We start from the raw sequence: 20,937 nt of genomic DNA on the forward strand, positions 1-20,937 counted from the left end.
CATACTGTCTATATCCAAGGAAATACTTGCCCAAAGCCAGGACTGTACTGCTCAGTTTTTAAAGTTCACATTTGCCAATCCCATGAATAATTATCAATGGGATTCCAAGATCTAAAGTTTAATTACTTATTTTTGATTTTTCAAGAGGAAAGGGAATTAATACCATTCATTCATCTATTCATTCACATACTTATCCATTCATTCATTCATTTATTCAAACATGTTGCCTACCATGTTCCAGGCACTGTTCTTCACTGAAACTATGTTATTCTGGAAAAATTACAAATCAAGAGGACTTACCCTCTGCCAACAAAAAAGAAAAAGAAACCAACAGATATTCATATACTACGTATAGCACAGAATGGTCACAAAAATAAATTATAATCTTAAGGGAGTTTCATGTATTTCTCCGAATTCATCTCAAATTAATCAAAAAAATTAAGTGTTCTTATCTCTTACTTCTTTCGAGTATATCAGTACAAAGTTAAACACTAACAGGAAAATCCCTACATCATTATCACTATTGTTATTTTGCCTTATACATGATCTTGAACATTACCAGTTACATTCTAACTACAGTTTTCTGCATATTCAATGCCTTATATCTACAGTATTCATTCAGTTTTCTAAGAAATTGTTATCAAAATTCTTTTAAAAACTATAGAACTATAGTGAATTAATAGCCAAAAATCTGGGATGAAATTTATACTCATTACTTTTCTCTAAATATACAGAGAGAAAAGAAAATACGGGAAAAGAAAACAAAAACAAACTTTCCCAATTCTTTATCTCAGTAGTTGTAAACTATGAAATTACTCACCAAGACATTCTGGATATGAAACATCCAAAAAACTGCTGTGCCAAGGACTGGGCTAAACACCTTCTAGTCAGAGGTGTCTCATCTATAATCATGGCACTATGTAAGAGATTTGTGCTGGAATTTAAAAGAAGAGACAGTTAATAATTATAACCAAGAAATAAACAATGATTCAATCAAAATAAAATAATCACACTTTTAAAATAATGGAATTCAAGTTCGACATAAAAGAGAGAAAACAGAACATTCTTCCAAAAGCTTTCACATCTTTTCAAAATTTAGGTGCAATCCATAATCTTAATTAACTTTTGCCTAAAGTAAGGACTGTAGTGTTTCCCATTGATTTCCGTGAAAAACATAAGTACCTTTTTCTGGAAGAAGGGGAAATTACCATTAGCCTGAAATGGCTTTGTTCATCAGAAACTGATCCTCCTATGAAGGGCTCTTCTAATTTCAAAAACCTTTTCCCAATAATAACTATTATTTTTTTAAGATTTTATTTGAGAGAGAGAGAGAGTGCGCACAAGCAGGGGCAGAGGGAGAGGGAGAGGGAAAAGCAGACTCCCCTGTTGAGCAGGGAGCCCGATGCAGGGCTCAATCCCAAGACCCTGGGATCACAACCTGAGTCAAAGGCAAACGCTTAACTGACTGAGCCACCCAGGCGCCCCCAATTTTTTTTTTTTTTAAGTAAGCTCTACACACAATGCAGGGCTTGAACTCACAACCTCAAGATCAAGAGTCACATGTGCTACCAACTGAGCCAAGCAGGCACCCCTATGAATTTTTTGTGCCCCATTTACTTCCAAATACACTGACCCATAAGATCTTTCTAACATACTCCAGAGAATACAGGGGCAATAGTATTATTCCCCTTTTACAGATGAAAAAATTTAGGCCCCGAAAGGATAAAATGATTGAACCTAAGGCATAAAATTTATAAATCTGGAACTTCCCAAGGAAGGCAAGAAGGTAAGGCAGGAAGAGAAAGAAAAAAATGTTTTCTTTCTTTTATAATTGGCAAAAAAATTTCTGACATCAGTAAATTTTAAATGATTTAGGAAAAAAAAAACCCATTAGACATCCATTATATAACTTGTATGATTTTTTTTAAATGCATAAGCAGAAGAAACTAAAAAAAAATCTGTAAAACATCTCTATCAGTTATATCTGGATGAAAGTAATAGAAGTGTTTTGGGTCACTTGGAAATTTTCTTTTTTATGTTTTTCTACATTTTGAATTTTTAAAACATTAGATTTTCTACAAAACCAACCATATTTAATTTAAAGGAAAAAGCTTTGAAACATATCTTAAAATTAATCACAAAATAACCTGTTTTCATATCATTACCCTCATTTGGGCATTTCAAATCTTAAATACCAACCTAAAAATGCTCATGGAAGCATAAGCAGCCACTTCAACATAAGCCTCATCAATGAATACAGTCTTAAAACAGGAGTATGGGTATCGACATGTAAGAATTTCTTCATAAAATTCAAAAACTTCATGAAGATATGATGTAGTATGTTTAAGTAATGGAAGAAGCTGAGGTAAACAAAAATGAGTAACCTGAAAATAAAAAGCAGGGAAGAAAATCATTAAAAGAAAATGTTACCTTTAGTATTTTAAATTTCCTAAATGTCTCAATTATAAGGAAAACTTCATTCATATAAATCCTTTTAACAAATTCATGGCAATGAGGGAAAATGCTAGTGTGATATTAGTGATTACTATGTTTACAAAATATTCATTGTACTTGAAAATTAAATTCATGATGGATTATAAATCTGTGAAATGCTTAGATCCAGTGAAATTACAACTTTGGTTCCAAATTAAAATGCCTTCTCCATAAGCATACAAAACAAGAAAGATTTAAATTTTCAAGGCTTATTACAAATCCACCTTTGATTCATAAACATCTTACCTAGTGAATACTGTACTTGTCATAGTCCTATGCATCCCACTGTGGACATGGCCACTCAAATGTAACATACCATCTCATCCCACATTATGATCCTGTGCCAAATGAATGGCATCAACAATGACAGAGATCACTCTACTTAGAAGGACCTAGAGTAAAGTTTCATGCTGGAGATTAAATCTGAGCTAATCTTTTTGAATTGGACAAAAGTTTGATAGGAATGAAGAGGTAAAGAGAACATCTCAAACAAAGTCAAAACAGAAATATGGTATGGTCAGGAAAATCTAAGTAACTATATCAAATATAACAAACAAACAGGAAAGTAATGGAGAAAAAAGCTCGAAAGGAAAATTAGGGCCAAATTCTAGAAGATCCTGAAAGTCATACTAAAGAGTTCTGATTGTTGCAGGATTGTGGAGGCAAGGAAAGTTTTTAATGTATGATAAAAATTCTTCTTCTAACAGTGTTAGAACAGGTTAGAGACTAACATACATGGGTGATGGGGATCTATGTATGATTAATAGTCAAGGGCCCAAAGTGCATCATAATTAGCACTCCTCTTGCTAGACAAACAAAACCCAAAATACCATTCATCAGAAAAGATTCATGTTTAGAAAAACCTACGTGATAGCAAATCTGATAATAAAGTAGAAACTATTTACTTGAGACAGAGAAAGACTAAGTGGGCTCTAAGTATTCAAGAAAAATACTTCTTAACTATCATTTACCTTTCTCCCAACCAATGGCTTGGAGTGGGGGAAAAAAAATCTTCCAAAATACAAAGTAGGTACTAATCAAATGTTGATTTAACAGCTAACCACTAACCAAAGATAATAAAATTCTCTGCCAATCTTATCAGCAAATATACTTTTAAGAGTCATTATCAAGCCAGCAAAAGCAAAACCATTCATAAAATATCCTGAATATTTTCCATAAGTGACTTTATAAATCTTGTGAATTTCAGGAAAGCAAATATAAGAACAGACTGAGGAGCTTACTGACAGTCTAAACCTAACTGCCCTCAATTTTTGCTCGCATAACAGAAATACCATTGAGACATACATGGTCACATGTGTATCTTAGCTTTAAACTAAGAAGTAAAAAATCTAAAATTGAAAATGTTAGGGACCAAGAGTAAATAAAAAGAGATTCATTCAAATGTTACTTTAAACAGGTACAGAAGTAGAGAGGGTCAATAACCAATACAATACTTCCTAAACACCAGAAGTCTCATCCTTAGGGAGGCCTAAAAGCACTAATTGGTCTGCCAATTAATATACAATTTATGGCAAGATATGAGATGGAAGACAACAGCAAGCCTTCATGAGTGTGCTGACTAGAATTCTAAACTCACCTTCAGCCTTATCTTTCTTCCTCTGTATATGCTGAAGTGAGAACAAATCTTGTTCTTTAATTTTGAAATTGTAATATTTCAGATTCCAGAGATGGGACTATAACATTCATAAACATACGCCAAACAAAAAGAGGACACTAATACAAAGTATTTACATAAATCAACTCATATTCTAATCAAGGTACCCTTGAAACTCCTTTGGAACTCCAAGCTCTCTGTTGAAAAAAAAATTTAAAACTTTAATATAACATTTTGAAAGGAATTCAAGAATTCAAATCATTAAATATATCAGATAAGGAATCCTTTTCTCTCTAGTGATATTCTGGATAATTGAAAAAAGAGTTAGGAAAAACTCAGTATTTCATTACTATCCTTCCTTTTATCAGGGGTGAAAGGCTGGGAGGAGAAAGGAGCAAGAAGCTTTATGACTTACCTCGTGCATATATGGATCTACAAGTATTTCAAAAGGTCCAATGGCCAAAGAGATATTTGATGCAGCTGTTGGAATGGTAAGCATGTAATGAAAGGTCTTCTTCCTCATGTCATGGGTATACACTGTCTCCACCAAATCTCCATTGGAAACAGCCACCATTGCGGCATCTACTGTAAATTCTAATTTCCATGTACATAATTCAGAGTATGAATCAACACACGGGAACCAAAATCTAGGAAAAAATATCAACAGCATAAAAAAAAAATAGTGAAAGTGTAACCTACGTTGTTTCCCCCACTTACGTTATTCTAACGTTTACAGAATATGTGCAAAAAGAAACTTCAGCTATTTGCCTACTGAAGCTTTTTACTGTGTAACTTGAAAGAATCTGATTAAAGATAGAAACTTTTCGCCAAATACTATTTGGCAATATGAAGAAAATATAGCATATGATGCTGCCAGTTCAAATACTCAAAAAAGAGATAAGCAATTCTTAGCTTTGAACTTTTAACTTAAAAATTATTTTCACTTGCATATTCATAAGTCAGTTTTTATGCAGTATTCATTTCCAGAAACTAAAAAACCCTATAATAAAGTTTAAAAGAACACAATATTCAGAATCTGATCCATAAGTTAGCTCTGTTTTGGAGAACGGGATGCCTGTGTTAATTCAAATAGTGCTAGTAAAGCCAGACATAATATTTCTGTAATACTTTCTTTCAAGACCAGGTTTTACTACCTGCCAGGGTCTGTACCTGATACTGCAACACAAAGAAGTATAAGACATCATCCTTGGCTTGAAAGAGTTAAAAATTTTAGGAATATTAATAATCTGAAGACACTATGCATACTATAATATTTCAATAACACAGTGAGCTACTGAGCTCTCAGAATGAACTACAATTAAACACAACAATGAAGGTAAATCTCACTACCATACTATTGAACTTTTCTGTTCAGATATAAAGAGCATAATGCATAATTTCCATTCATATAAAGTTCAAAAGCAGGTGTAATTAAGCTGTGGTATTTTAGAAACCAGAACAGTGGTTAACCTTGGACAGGAGGACATCAGATGAGCAAGTAGTGAATGAAAATGGGTAGAAGGGGGATTCTACAATGCTGGTGATGTTCTTTTCCTTGATGTGTGAATTATATAGGTTTGTTCACTTGTGAAAATTCAGTGAACTTTTACTTACAGTTTGTGTAATTTTCTGTATGCTATTTTACTTCAGTATAAAGTTAAAAAATAAAGAATTGAGATGATTTTAGAAGTCTCTTTTCTGAGAAGGAAAGAGAAAAGGAAAGACAGAACAAGAAGGGATGACTAGTGGAACAAGATTCAGAAGAGGTAAATTTGAGGATCAAGCTCACACTTCTCATTTTACACTAAACATATGTATTGCATATACACAGAAAAAATGCAACTGAAAAATGAAATTAACTGAAATATATAAGAATAATCTACCTTGTGGAATTTTGATACCCACAAGAGAAAACATGAGCACCTCTCTCTGCCATACTTCCCTCAACACTGGGTACCACAAAATGAAGACCTCCTTTTGGCTGATCCAATGAAAAATTGATGTGTATCTTCAGGACCTTTAATTCTGCAACAAATAAATATATACATACATTGATATATAAATATATAATTGAGTAACAGCGGTCTATATAATAAGGGCAAAGACTTACACTAAACATAAAATGGGAATCAATGCTCAATTTTAAATGAAAAACTACACTACTTACCCTCATTTAGGCTCTCACCTTCTCTCCACCTACACTAACTCAATAGCCTGCCTCCACTGATGTCCTTACTTCCACTCAATTCTAGTCACTGCTAGCTATGTTCTCCCAAAATATGGCTCAAGTCATGCCCTATCCTCCTCCCAAAATTTCTGACAATGCTATACTGCCTGAAGAAAAAAGTTGTAACTAGATTCAGTGCAAAACTTGAAAAATAAGGACTTAAAAAGCTTCCCAGATTGTTAACCCTAGTTGACTTTGGGGAGTAGGAAGAAGGGGTGAGTGGGAAAAGCTACCTGAGAATTTATATAATGCATTATTTATTATGTTATCTTTGATTTCTCCATAACAAATACATGTTGCTTTCATAAGATTAAAAGGTTTCTTTTAATTTCCCTCAAAACACTACAACCATATGGACTATCTCCAATCCCTGAACATGGAATGATAGCCTTCTATGCCTGTCCCCTAAATTGGGCAACTCCCCTCAAGAAAAATTCCCCCCAAACACACACAACTCTTAAAAAAAAAAAGCAAAAGCAGAACAAAAAATTCTTTACTTCTTTATCATGGTTATAGGCTAAATAAAGGTAGGCAAGTTATATATAGTAATTATAATGGCTGTGACTTTATACGTATAAAGAGAAAATGAAGGTTTAGAAATAAGAAGACAGTGTGTGCTCAAAAGTGCAGAACACAGAATCCTATGTTCTAGCACTGACTCAACTACTAATTAGTGACCTTCAATAGGTCACTGTCTGGACTTCAGATTACTCTTCTATAAAAGGAAGGAATTGAACCAGGTAATTTTTTAGGATTCTTCCTGCTATGAAATGCTGTAATTCTAAACTGCTTTAACACTGCGTGGGTTCTCAACTCTTGACAAATTGTTCCAACCATCCAATTTTTTTTTATAACTTTCACTTTAAAAACAACAGTGAATGGGTTGTTTTGTCACAGCCCTTAATTGCTATTTTCCTATTAGCCAGTGATTCTTAAGAAAAAAAAGAGCTTCCAACTTCTGTATATTTCAACTTAATAATTTATAATTATGACATCATTAATTTTCATGTAAAAGTTTTGAGTCACTGAGTCTAACATGATTTTACTATCCAGCCAATATATTTTTGGTATTTTACCATCAACGTGTTTCCATAACTCTGATGGAACCTTAATGCAAAGTTCTCCATTTCCTGCATCAGGGTCCACAGCACTAACTGCAGCTGCATAAGCATTGGAAAAATAATTTAGGTTTCTCCTGGAAAAAAAAAACAAAAAAAGAGCCTGTTTTAATAAGCCAAATATTTCACCAACTATTTTCTTAAATATTTGGTAGCATTTGTTAAGTATTATAGCATTTCATGTAATCTATGAAAATATTTTTAGCCAAGTAATTATTACTTTACCTATCCATCATGACAAAACCTATTAAATAATAAATACAATGTCATATATAGTCTACTTGCCAATGGTATGGAATTACTATGATTATCATATACTTCATTAATTTTGGAATGCCAAAGCCACCATACCTTCCTGAAGGAAGTGAAAAGAATATATGTAGAATTATTAATAATTAATGAATAATTATTCTTTATCTGGCAAAAATTTCAATGGATTCACAGCTCTACGATCTGACAGAAATTAAGATATTTAAAACAAGTTAGGATGGGTATCAAGTCCTTAAAATGTAATACTGCTTACCTTTACTCACGAGTGCCTGACAACATAAGCTAAGGAAGGAGGGAAACTTTTGGCTGCTTCAGTGTTTTATCTCCTATATGCCAGGGGGCTACTCAATATTTGTTCAATAGTTACTTAGCCTTATTTCCCATTAGATGAAAACAACACAGAGAAGTCTTATGGAAATGTTAAAACATTGTTCCTATCCAATTTTCTAATTTTATTTCACTAAAAATAATATATATGTGTGTAATTCACTAAATACACTCTCACACACACACACACACATATATATATAAATACACACACACACACACACACACACACACACACACACACAGATCTCCTTCCATTTACAATAGGGTTATGTCCCAATAAACCTACCATAAATTGAAAATATTCTAAGTTGAAATGCATTTAATATACCTAATGTACCAAAATATCAGAGCTTAGCCTAGCCTACCATAAATGCATTCAGTACACTTTCAGTAGCCTACCATTGGGCAAAATCATCTAACACAAAGCCTATCTTATAATAAAGTGTTGAGCATCTCAGGTAATTTATTGAGTACTATACCAAAAGTGAAAAACAGAATGGCTGTATGGATACAGAATGGTTCTAAGTATATAGATTGTTTAGCCTCATGATCACATGTCTGATTGGGAGCTGCGGCTCACCGCACAGCTCCACATAGGTACCACATATTGCTAACCCAGGAAAGTAATCAAAATTCAAAGTATGGTTTCTACTTATCACCACCTTTGCGCTATCATAAAGTTGAAAAACCGCTAAGTCAAACCGTCCTAAGTTGGGGACCATCATACACATATTACATTTCCTCACTGAAATCAGTTAAAGGAATACGGACAAAATGGATAAAAGAAAAAAGACAAGGAATGATATAACAAGAAAATGAGATGAAAGACAACCTCATGAGCCATATTCTTGTTGTGCACCTTTAGGTTTATCATCCTGCCACTAGATGAATCCACAAAGTTAGTTACATTTCACTAGCTAAAAAAATTTTAACTAGTTAAAAGACAAAATTCATATACTGTACAGAGTGATTATAGGAAAAATAAAATGGGAAAAGCCATTAAAGAAAACATTAAAGTTATACACTCTGAACCTGACAGAGGCCATCCCTCTCCCATTTCCATCTCTCTACTAACTAGGAAGGATGTATTAACTATAACTTTTAACCACTACACAACGTGACCTTCTGGAAGCACTTAAACAGACTTCTCAATAATTTTAAATATTTCGGGACACCTGGTGGCTCAGTTAGTTAAGCGTCTGCCTTTGGCTCAGGTCATGATCCCAAGTTCCTGGGATCAAGTACTGCATCAGGCTCCCTGCTCAGTGGGGAGCCTGCTTCTCCCTCTCCTGCTCCCCGGCTTGTGCACTTGCTCGCCCTCTCTGACAAATAAATAAAATCTTAAAAAATAATAATAATAATTTTAACTATTTCTTCCTGTCAGATAAATATGGAAAATGTGTAAAAACTATAGGATCACACTAAAATGAATAAATCTGTGTTTTCACATACCATCCATTTTTTTTTTTAAATATAACAAAAGCAACATTTTTTCCTTTGGCATATAGTTCTGTAAATTCTTACACATTTGTAACCACTACCACAATCAGGATATAGAACAGGTCCATCATCCCGAAGAGTACCTTGTGCTATGCCTTGTGTCAAATAAATGGGAGTCATACAGAAAGCAACCTTGTGAGGCTGGCTTGTCTCACTCAGTATGTCTCTGAAATTCACCTCAGGCATTACATGTATCAACAGTTTGTTCCTTTCTACATTGAATAGTATTTCACAGTATAGACTGGACCACAGATTATTTATTGTTTATTCATTCAGCCACTGAAGAACATGTGGGTTGTTTCCAGCTTTTAGCTATCACAAATAAAACGGCTATGAACAACTGTATATTGTTTTTCATGTGAATTTAATTTTCATTTTTGTAGTACAAATACCCAAGAGTGGGACTGCTGAGTCAGATGGTAAAATATGTTTAGCTTTGTAAGAATATGTCAAACTGTTTTCCAGAATGGCTATACCATTCCACATTCCCACCAACAATATATAAAAGTGCCAGTTGCTTCACATTCTTGCCAGCACTTAGTTAACATACCATCTAATTTTAAAGGCAACTTTGTATATCTAGAGATTGCAATTTCTTTTCAATAAAATTTCAAAAACATGAAATACGAAAGATAGTTGAAGAAACCTGTAATTTCCCCCCAGTTATCTGTGAAATTCAAAAATAAAAAACAATTACATTAAAAGCCAAATTTAAACATTACATATTAGACCACTCAGTTTTTTTATGGGAAAAACTTAATCTCACTTAATCTCATTTCCTGAGAAAAGGTAAAGTGGTCCAAATAAAATGGTGAGTCATTTTAAGTGGAATCTATTGGAAAGTCAGTTATGAGGAACAATCTTCTCATGGTTTAGATTTCAGTGTTTCTTTTCATAATATGAATCAAATATGTTTCTTTTCATAATAACCTCATTAAAGCCAAAAATCACAAGCCAAGATTATAATAAGTGTTTTCAATTTTCAGAATAATAGTGACTGCAAAATATTAATATGTCTTTGCCCTGTAACCACCACCATCCCCAACCTCCAGTTCCCAATCCCTATCCCCTCCTCAAGGAAACAAAGCTTAAAGAGACAAGTAATGTTGTAGGAGATACTGAAAAACTAGTAAATTAAGGTAATCAAAAGAATTTTCTCCAAGAACCTATTATAAACATTCATATTAAGAGAATCTGGTAATTCTTTGTCAATAACATAGACTTCTTAAACCTACAGGTGCAGATTTTGCAAAACTTAAGATTCAATTATTTGCAAACTTTTTCTCTATTTTAAAAAAAAATCATGGAAGTGCAATGCACATCATAAAAGTATATATACTCTAAATATACAGCTCAACAAATTTTCACAGAACAAAAGCAGCCAGCATGCACAGAAAGAACAGAACTTTACCAGCCTCTCAGAAGCCCTCCTGTAATAACTAAGCAAGCCCCACTTCCATCACCAACGGTTACCCGTTATTCTGACACCTAATGTGACAGATTAACAAGTTAATAGACATTCCCTCGTGTCTGACTTCTTTTATTCAATTAAGTCTGTGACACCCAGACATACTACAGCATATAGCTGGTGGTCATTCATTCTTGTTACTGTTTAGAATTCCAAAGGTGTAAGAACATACCACAATCTACCTTCTACCACTGATGAGTCTTTGGGTAATTTCTAGTTTTGACTATTATAAATGCTGCTGTGAACATTTTTGTACACATTTTTTGGTGAACATATGAACACATTTCTATTGGGCATATACCTAGGAGTAAGACCTACATTAATCATAGAGTATGCATATATTCAAACTCAATTTACATTTCTATTAGCAGTGTTTGAAAGTTCTAGTTACTCTACATCCATGTCTTGGTTTCTCTTGTCTTTGGTTTTGACAGTTTGCACACAGAAAAAATAAAGAAGCCAGTCATCAGGAAGAGAAACCAATACTCAAATCAATAAAGATGACTTTTTAGAAATAATCAAATTACATTTGATAGGATACTGTGAAATAAGGTTGCTTGGAGAAAACTGTACCTGAACAGGTTTTTCTATGGAAAAAATCTAGGGGATTTCCCTCAAGGTCAAACTTGAATGAACTACTCAAAGTAGCCATTTGTCCCAAATTAACAACATAGGAAACAAATGTTGGTGAGGATGTGGAGAAACGGGAACCCTCTTACACTGTTGGTGGGAATGCAAACTGGTACAGCCACTCTGGAAAACAGTATAGAAGTGCCTCAAAAAGTTAAAAATAGAACTACCCTATGACCCAGCAACTGCACTACTAGATTTGAAGGGGTACATGCACCCCAATATTTATAGCAGCATGATCAACAACAGCCAAATTATGGAAAGAGCCCAAGTGTCTATTGAATGATGAATGGATAAAGAGATGTGGTGTATATATACAATGAAAAAGAATAAAATCTTGTCATTTGCAACAACATGGATAGAACTAGAGTGTATTATGCTAAGCAAAATAAGTCAGTCAGAGAAAGAAAAATACCATATGATTTCACTCATATATGGAACTTAGGAAACAAAACAAATGAATATATGGGAAGGGGGAAAAAAGAGAAAGAGGGAAGCAAACCATAAGAGATGCTTGACAATAGAGAACAAACTAAGGGTTGATGGAGGGAGGTGTATGGGGGATGGGCTAGATGGGTGATGGGTAGTAAGGAGGGCACTTGTTCTGATGAGCACTGGGTGTTCCATGCAAGTGGTGAATCATTAAATTCTACTCTTGAAACAAATATTACACTGTATGTTAACTAACTAGAATTTAACTAAAAATTTGGAAGAAAAAATCAAAACAAAACCGAAGTAGCCATCTGTGAAAGGCTAATGTATTTCAAGCTATAGAAATACTGAATAACAGATAAGGACAAAATGGCTCTACTGCTATGCATCTATCAATTAATCCAAATAGGAAGGACTATATCTACTTCCAGGGCTACCACATTTAAGAAAAAACAATGCCAAATCAGAGAATATTCAAAGGGTGAGAATGGTAACAAATTTGGAAAGAGTTTTAGATGAGGAAAGGTTTAAAGTATTGAGATTCTGTACACTGGAAAGGGGAAAACAATATTTAATTAGGATAAAACAATATTTAAATGGGTAAGTTTGTGAATATTATAGCAAAATAAACTGTAGTTTGATGTAATAAAGAACTTTCTAGCATTCAGAAATAATGAAAGGGGTGCTTTAAAATATAGTGAGTTCTCCAGAGCTAGAAGCATTCAAGCAGAAGGTGAAATAGTATAGAAAAAATTTTTGTTGAAATTTTGACTAAATCAACTCTAATGTTACTCCAACCACAACTTAATCCCCAGCAATACTACTAAACAACTAGCAGTGAGGCATCGTGGCTGAGTTAAAATATAAAACTATCTTAAATAAAAAACTATCTTAATATAAAACTTAACCATAATCAGTAAGGGAATCACCAACTTCTATATATTAATAAAATAACAACATTTAAAACCTCTAGGTAGTAGAAGTCTGTATTAAAAAAAGGACCCACAAAAATCTTTTTATAAAAAGTAGCAAAAAATAAAATTAAAAAACAGCAATTTCAAAAAAAATCAAACCCCAATTACTCTAAAAATCATTCTAATCACTAAACAGCTACTTCATTTATATCTCAAGACTGGTCATTTCTACTTCCATTCCTTAGTGAAAATGAACACAGGAGACAGGAATTAAACCGATGCTTGGAACTCTGGAACACTGAAGCTTTTCAAGCAAAATAAAAAAGATCTTCTCAAAGTGGCAAAGCCTATCTAGGGAAGGAAAAGAAACAAAGGAAAGAGATGTCAGCCACTGGTAGGCTATCCACAGAAACAGCTTCTCTGGCAAAAACTATATTTATTTTATTCGAAGAAAAGAAAAATATAGAAAAAAAAAAAAAGGAAAAAAAGAGAACCAAAAAGCCATAACTCTTACAGGGCAAACTATGATTTATCAACAATATATAAGATTCAAACACAAAATATACTTAGAGAAAGTGGTGTAATTATTTTACTGGCAGACAATAAGCCAAAAAAAAAAAAAAGAGTGAGCGAGAGAGATCGAGCGAGCATGTGTCTTATCTATGTAACATAACAAACAGGGTTTTTAATTGCTAGTACGGGTAATTTAATAACTCAGCTAACATTCAGTTGGGTAAAATAGGTAGAAGTAGTAATGTCTTTTAGTCTTTTATCTAAATGTTTCCCTTCCTTACATTCTCCCTGCAGTTCAAAGGTACTGAATCTCAACCAAGGTAAGCACACAGTTTCCATTAAAAATAGGAGGGCCTGGCATCTTAACTTTAAAACAAATAAGAAAATGTGATGAAGTAGTATATTACTTCCTTGAATGTTAGGGCATTCTTGTATGTATTAAAGATCAAATTTTATCACAGAATTTAATTTTCAATCTCAAAACTGCTATACTTAATTTCTGTTTCAGCTTTTGTGTAAATTTTATTGGTTTATGAAAGAAAGTTACTTTAGAAACAAAGGTAACAGAAGTATCCAGGGATCACACTAAAGACCTTAACTACCTGCTTTCCCAAAGTTCTCTAAAAATAATGTCATTCGGAAGAGATATTTTCCACATCTAACTTCTAAGGAAAGCAATATTTCTTCTGAATAACTGGTATACTTCTATCTTGTGTCTTATCAATCATATAAACAATAGTGTTTCCCTCTTTGGTATGGCAAACAGAAATACCAAACCCAAATCTACAGTTCTCCCATAGGTAACTGTGCCATAACTTAATGGTGTGTGCCCACTATCCTATGCTTTTTCACTCTTCATTGTAATTTCATTAGCTACTTTTTAAAACTGTTGTCTAATAAAATTCTAAAATCAATCTCAAATCCTTTTTTAAAGAAATCAAATAAAAAACAGCAAAAAATAAGTAATGTCCTGTCTCTTAAAAAGTAATCAAGATTCTAGTGCTTGGCAGAAAAGCAGGGGTAGTGAACAAGTATTTGCTAAGTGACCATGGCTAACAGAGTTCCGGTTCTGACTGAAAAGATTAAAGTATATTCTATCTTTCCCAATTTTCTGAACTAATCTTTGAAAAGATTCCCCTTTATAACTTCCTTTTCTTCCTTTATAATGCTCTAAGTGATAAAGCATCCTCCCTATCACTAGAGAAAAATTTTAGGGGCTAGGATCACCTCAAAACAAACATGGCAAAAGTAAAGCTTGCTTCCTCAGCAGCTGTGGAGTCCACTGTTTCTGTCATTGCACTGTCACTGATTATAGTCTCTGAGACCTGAGCAGCAACAACAGGTAAAGCAGATGTGTGAACAACTGGCAGATGGAGAGGCTTCTTACCCTGTCATCAAATGCAGAGTTCTAGCGTCAACTGGATAGCTATTCTGGACTCTAGGAAGGCAATGGCTTCTCTACCTGCTCTTTTACGGGTGCCTTTTCCTTTCATTAGTGGGGTATATTTACTACTCCAAAGGCAGGTCTTTTTTTTTTTTTTTTCTGGGGGAAAGAGGATGCAAACGATTTTGTAATAAGTGTTTTTATATGAGTTCTACAAGCATGGCTGAAAAAGCAATGTAATTTCAACAACTACTCATCTTTGTGAAATGCGAAGTTACAGAAGCAATTCAGAGATTCCCTGAATTCTTCCAACAGCATTTCCTTTCCTCTTCCCTGAGTTGGAAAGATTCTGAACCAATGATAATTGGAACCAAAAATATGTCTAAAGAGAAGCCTACTTTCTCAACCCTTTCTTAAGGCACTGGTTCTTAGGCGTTAGCCTCGGTCAGAATCACCTGGCACACTAGTTAAAACACAAACTGCAGGACTATATCCCCAGTTTCTGATTCGGGAGATCTAAGCCAATTCATGGTAATCTGCATTTCTCTTTTTTTTTCTTTCAATGATTTTATTTAAATTATAGTTAGCATATAGTATAGTATTAGTTTCAGGAGAATTTAGTGATTCATCACTTGCATATAACACCCAGTGCTCACTACATCAAGTGCCCTCTTTAATACCCATCACCCACTTACCCCATCCCCCCACCACCTCCCCTCCAGCAACCCTCAGTTTGTTCCCTATTGTTAAGAGTCTTTGATGGTTTGCCTTCCTCTCTGTTATTATCTTATTTTTTTTCTAACAAGTTTCCAGGTGATGCAAATGCTGCTTGTCTGGAAATCACACTTTAAGAATTGTTGCCTTAAGGCAATGTTATACATTGAGAGGAGTTAAAATACCATCTTGACTAAAAAAGAGTTATAATGAAACTTTGGCACCCTACCCCAAAAGAGAGAATCATGATACAATCCAATGCTATCTAAACTCTGAAAAAACAAGTGCCCTCAAATGTAGCTGACAGTACTTAAATTAACACAAATGTTACTGGGCACAATGAAGTAAAGCACTAAGTGCCTTAAAAACAGTAAGTAATCCTATTTGCCTAAGGAAATAATTCAAAGGAAAATAAACTAATCTGTGCCAAAATATTCACTCAACATTACTTATGATCTCAAAAGCTGGAAATTATACAAATGCCAAACAACTGGAAAACAACATGTGAACTATAGAATACTGAGTAATTGGAATATTACCTGACCATAAAAATAACAAAGTGAAGCGTATCATATGTGGAAAAGTGGAGACAAAGTACTAAATGAAAAAAGTAAAACACAAAACTGATCACAACATGTTTAACTGATAAAAAAAACAGAAGTAACCTCAGTAGATGCAGTATTTATTTAAAGTGAAGGAAAGGGGTATTTAAAACACAGTATTTTTATGAGATGCCCTAAAACAGTCTAAAGTAAAGTAGTCTCTGGTATAAGGATTATAGCAACCACCTAACCTACTAAGATTACATTTAATATTTACGAAGTATTTTTTAAAAAACATTAAAAGTAGGAAAATGGTTAAAATTTATTTAGAATTCTCAGATATTTCTTTAAAGCTAGTTTGAAGAAAGGAAAACTGAGTAACTTACTATGTTGGGCAGTAAAATTTCTTGAACCAAATGTGCAGAGTGGTAAAAGAGAAATTATAATTAGGAAAAAACTGGGATTCAGAGTCTAATAATAATCTAAGAAAAATCTGTTGAAAAAATTAATCCAATAATATGGGGAAAATATAGCTGTTAGAAATATCAACTTTTAAAGTACAAAACTTACTGTTTTGATTCATTGTGACAGACTTCCAAGGTTGGGTCATTATAAATAAAAGCAGCTTCTAAATCGTTTATCCTTACTCGGTATATTCTACACTGTTTGCTGTTCAACTTGATTCTATTCAAATTTGCAACTGTGGGAAATACAGTCAGTTCCACGAATCCCTGCAAAAAATAAAGAAAAATATAAAGAATAACTTCATTATAATTAAGATTGATAGGTTTTAGAATATATTTTTTATTTCTACTACTTATACTTACTTATACTTTTATTTCTACTATTTATACTACACTTCAGAGAGAATCTCAAATAGCTACATACATACAAAAGCTCTCCAAGTATCTTCATTTCAAACATTATTGTTCTAAAGAATGAACAGGTGTGAATTATAAATACTTTATCTTCTTGGTGATTCATGTTCACTATCACACTATCAATGAAAATTAGACCTTCTTCTAGAAGAAAAGTAAAAGAACTCACTACTCTCAAATTCAAGAATTTCCAGACAGACTGGAACTCAAACAGGGAAGAAAAAACAAAAAAAATGACAGAGCAGAAAGAGAATCAAAACCAGGTTGGTGAGTGAAAGAATATGGCCCTCCAAAATGGGAATCAAATGAGGAAGATTGGCCACTGGAACATGGCATCTATGTCCAGTGACTTTACTACCATGGGTAAAAAAACTGATGTACTCAAAATGTGAAATATAGGAGGGCATGAAACAGTAGCATTTCAGGGGCTGCAAAGTGAACAGGAAAATTTCAGAAGCTGCAATGGGAACAGCTAAGATGAAATGAGGCAGCAACATAGAGGGCTAAAATAACAATTATAATGGCTACTATTTAGTGAGCACTACTATATGCCAGCTATTACACTAGATACTTTCCTATATTCTCTCTAATCCCACTAACAACTGAAAAAAAATACTATTTTATACTTTTCACAGATAAGTTAACAAAGTTAAGAAAATCATGTAATTAGTAAGTGGAGTACTGACATTCAAACCCACATCTAAATGATTCCAATGGAGTCCTACTGTGCTATGTTTCTCGTACAAGGTTTTAAATACACAAGAAATTTTTTTTTTTTTTTTAAGATTTTATTTTATTTATTTGACAGAGAGATAGAGAGCACAAGTAAGCAGAGAGGCAGGCAGAGAGGGAGAAGCAGGCTCTCTGCTGAACAGGGAGCCTGACGCGGGGCTTGATCCCAGGACCCCAGGATCATGACCTGAGCCGAAGGCAGCCGCTTAACCGACTGAGCCACCCAGGCGCCCCGAAATTTTTTATAACATTCAGCACAACTGCTCAAAAGTCTAGAGATTCTGCAGCCCTGTTCCCTCTAATTCCCAAATATGAAGAGAGCCATACATTCTTAAATTATACTATCTTCACAGATCTATGTGGTAGCAAATGAAAACAGAAAGGGCAGAAGCCAAAATACTGTATATGAAAGCTGTGTTTAAGGGTGTAAGATGTAAACTATTAGCAATTGGTGGGGAAAAGACCAAAATTCTCTTACTTAGCCTATCAGCAGTCCAATGACCAATCTATATAAACAAGCTTGGATCAGCTCAAAGACAGCAAGCAGAATCAAGACAACAGCAAAAGTGAACTATAATAGATTATGGAAAGTGCTTTAAGTCAATAGTTAGCTACATGGTTGAGACACAAGAACAGGATTTGGCTTTCTAGACCAAGGTTAAAAATGAGAGAACAGTGAATGGAGTGTATTTCATGAAGATAGAGAAAGCCCAGTCTCCTTGTATCATCAGGTCTCTGACACCACCTAGAGCCCTAACCTGTATTTGCCTGCAACATTCGGATCCATTAACTTCCACAAGCCTCCAATCCCTGTCATCTTTGACCACTGGCATTATTGCAAGTCCTCCTGGTCACCTAAGCTCTCACTTAGTCTCTTCTCCTTCTTGCTCCTTGTTCCCTCCCAAACACCTCACAGGTGACCATCCTCCTATCCTGTTCTAAATAATCTCTCTTGTGCCCTTCAACTTTTTCAAAAACTCCTTCTCTATCTTCTAGCTTTAGATAAAATGTCTCTTGAAATCCCTTGGACAAGAAGTTACTTATTCTTTCATTCACTATAAATTATGGGTGGGGAAAACAAGGAGACTTCCTAGTTTCAAATGCTACTCTAGACCACTTGTAGGATTTTATACAGCATATGCTATAAGAGCAAGGGCAGTATAATGTCATCGTTAAATGTATGTTTTCTGGAGGTAAACTGCCTGCATTCAAATCCAAGCTCTACCACTTAACTTAATGAGTTAGTTACTCTAGCTGTCTTCTCCTCGTCTGTAAAACAGGAATGACACTACCTACCTTTTGGTGGTCTGACAAGTGAGCAATTTAATACACGGAAAGCACTTAAAATCATAGTGGACATCTAATAAATGCCTAAGACATGTTTTTGTTATGTTTTTATATCATGTTTTTATACTTCTTTTCCCATATGTTTATGCCATACAGGTCCACTACCCTCTACTCCTCTTCATTCGTATCTCCCAAATTCCTCAACATTCATTGAAGGCTCTTACTCTCCATTTCTAATCTCTGCCATCACTCTAAGTGATGTGAATGTAGATATATCTGACCCATGCAGTAACACTGCTTCCAAGTTCCTTGACCTTAATTCCTATAATCCTCACTTCTATTACAGGACAGCAATCAAGACCACACTCCAAAAGATGCATCATCACTGCTCATAATTACGCCCCTGCTGACACTTTAAACTTGAGTGCCCACGACGCTTATCCTTCTGCCCCTCTTGCTATTTCTCCCCCAGTCTTCCTGTTCAACCACATGAAGTCCTCCTATCCCTTCAGTTTCTTACACAATCCTTCTTCTCCATTTACTCAAGATCCTTAAATTCAACCACTCTTCTGCCAACTACCAATTCTCTTGCCCTCCTGCTGCATGTAACTATCCTTCCCTACTGTTTAAGAGTGATTTTTCCACTGGTCCACTGGAGACCATACTCTATAGTAGCCTCAAAAATTCCGCTCTGTTAACTACCCTCTCCTATAATTACAATGCCTCCTCCCTACAGGATTTTTTCCTGTGCCTACAAACATGTACAAGTCTCACATATCGTTCCTTAAAATCTTGAGATCTATGTCACACTCAAATGAACTAATTTTTGCCCTCTTCCTGGATGTATCATATCTAGACTGTGAAATGACAATTCCTGGAGTCCCAAAACCTTACCAGTCTACTAGTCATACTGGAAGTCTTTGGAAGTCAAGTACTAAAAGGGGTACCCCGGCCAAGGCTATTTCAGAGTAGGACTCATGCTTATTTCCCCAGTCCCAGAACACATAGTATGTATTTCAGTAATTGACAAATCCCCATACTTGCTCTCTAACCAGCGCAGTGAGGAATATTATGGAAGGGCTAAGATAGCAAATCAAAGCAAGTAAACATCCCTTGGGGAACTGCAGAGATTCATGCCATCAAATATTTGAAAGATGTCTACTACATCCTCATTTAACTCAATTATTTGGCCAATACAAAAATCGAGTAGGTTTTAGAGCATGATGGTGAATTATCACAGACCTGCCAATCACAACCAGTTTCAGATATATTTTTATTGCAGAAAATCATCATAGCTCTTGGTAACTAGTATTGAAACTAATTATCAAGCAAACGCTTTTCCCCAATTCTTATCAGAAAAAAAAAAAAAATATCAGACACAGGTTTCCTTCAAACAGCAGAACCCCTTCACTGTCACCTAATAACTAAAAGCTATACCAATTCTCCTGCTCAATCAAAACATAGTCCAAAAGTCTCTTGATTCCAAGATAGCCCATAAAGAATTACACTAGTATATTATATTGACTGCATTATGCTAACTGGACCTGGTGAGAAGGGAAGAGCAAGTTCTCCAAATGCTTTAACAAAAAACATATGGATGGCAGAGGATGCAGGTTAAACTGCATCAAAGTTCAGGGGCCTATCACATTAATAAAGCTTCTAAGGTTCCAGTATTCTGAGGCATATGGAAATACTCCTTTCAAATGAAAGATAAGTTGCTTCATTTTGTACTTCCCACCAAAGTGGGGAGGGGAAGGAGGAAGGGACACAAAACTTGGTGGGCTTCTTTGAATCCTGGAGGCAACATATACATCTATTTTGTATATATGCAACCTATTAAGTTATCAGCTTTGAGAGAGGTCCAGACCAAGAAGAAGTTCTCAACAGGTC

The 20,937-nt window shown here is 34.5% G+C and overlaps 1 protein-coding gene across 4 annotated transcripts in view; it reads right to left on the reverse strand.

Moving 5' to 3' along the window:
- TAF2 (TATA-box binding protein associated factor 2) overlaps nucleotides 1-20,937 on the reverse strand; it is an 83,500-nt gene that overhangs the window by 56,806 nt on the left and 5,757 nt on the right. For all 4 annotated transcript variants that reach the window (XM_073893154.1, XM_073893153.1, XM_073893152.1 and 1 more), the window contains exons 3-8: nucleotides 16,721-16,881; nucleotides 7,412-7,530; nucleotides 5,992-6,133; nucleotides 4,524-4,755; nucleotides 2,200-2,384; nucleotides 821-934 (exon numbers count right to left, since the gene is read on the reverse strand). In XM_073893154.1, the coding sequence (XP_073749255.1) occupies nucleotides 821-934; nucleotides 2,200-2,384; nucleotides 4,524-4,755; nucleotides 5,992-6,133; nucleotides 7,412-7,530; nucleotides 16,721-16,881 (953 nt within the window). The remainder of the gene's footprint in view (nucleotides 1-820; nucleotides 935-2,199; nucleotides 2,385-4,523; nucleotides 4,756-5,991; nucleotides 6,134-7,411; nucleotides 7,531-16,720; nucleotides 16,882-20,937) is intronic.

This window comes from Callorhinus ursinus, unplaced genomic scaffold (genome assembly GCF_003265705.2).
Source record: "Callorhinus ursinus isolate GAN/ISIS: 27379988/994484 unplaced genomic scaffold, GSC_fseal_2.0 scaffold5, whole genome shotgun sequence".
Classification (NCBI taxonomy): domain Eukaryota; kingdom Metazoa; phylum Chordata; class Mammalia; order Carnivora; family Otariidae; genus Callorhinus; species Callorhinus ursinus.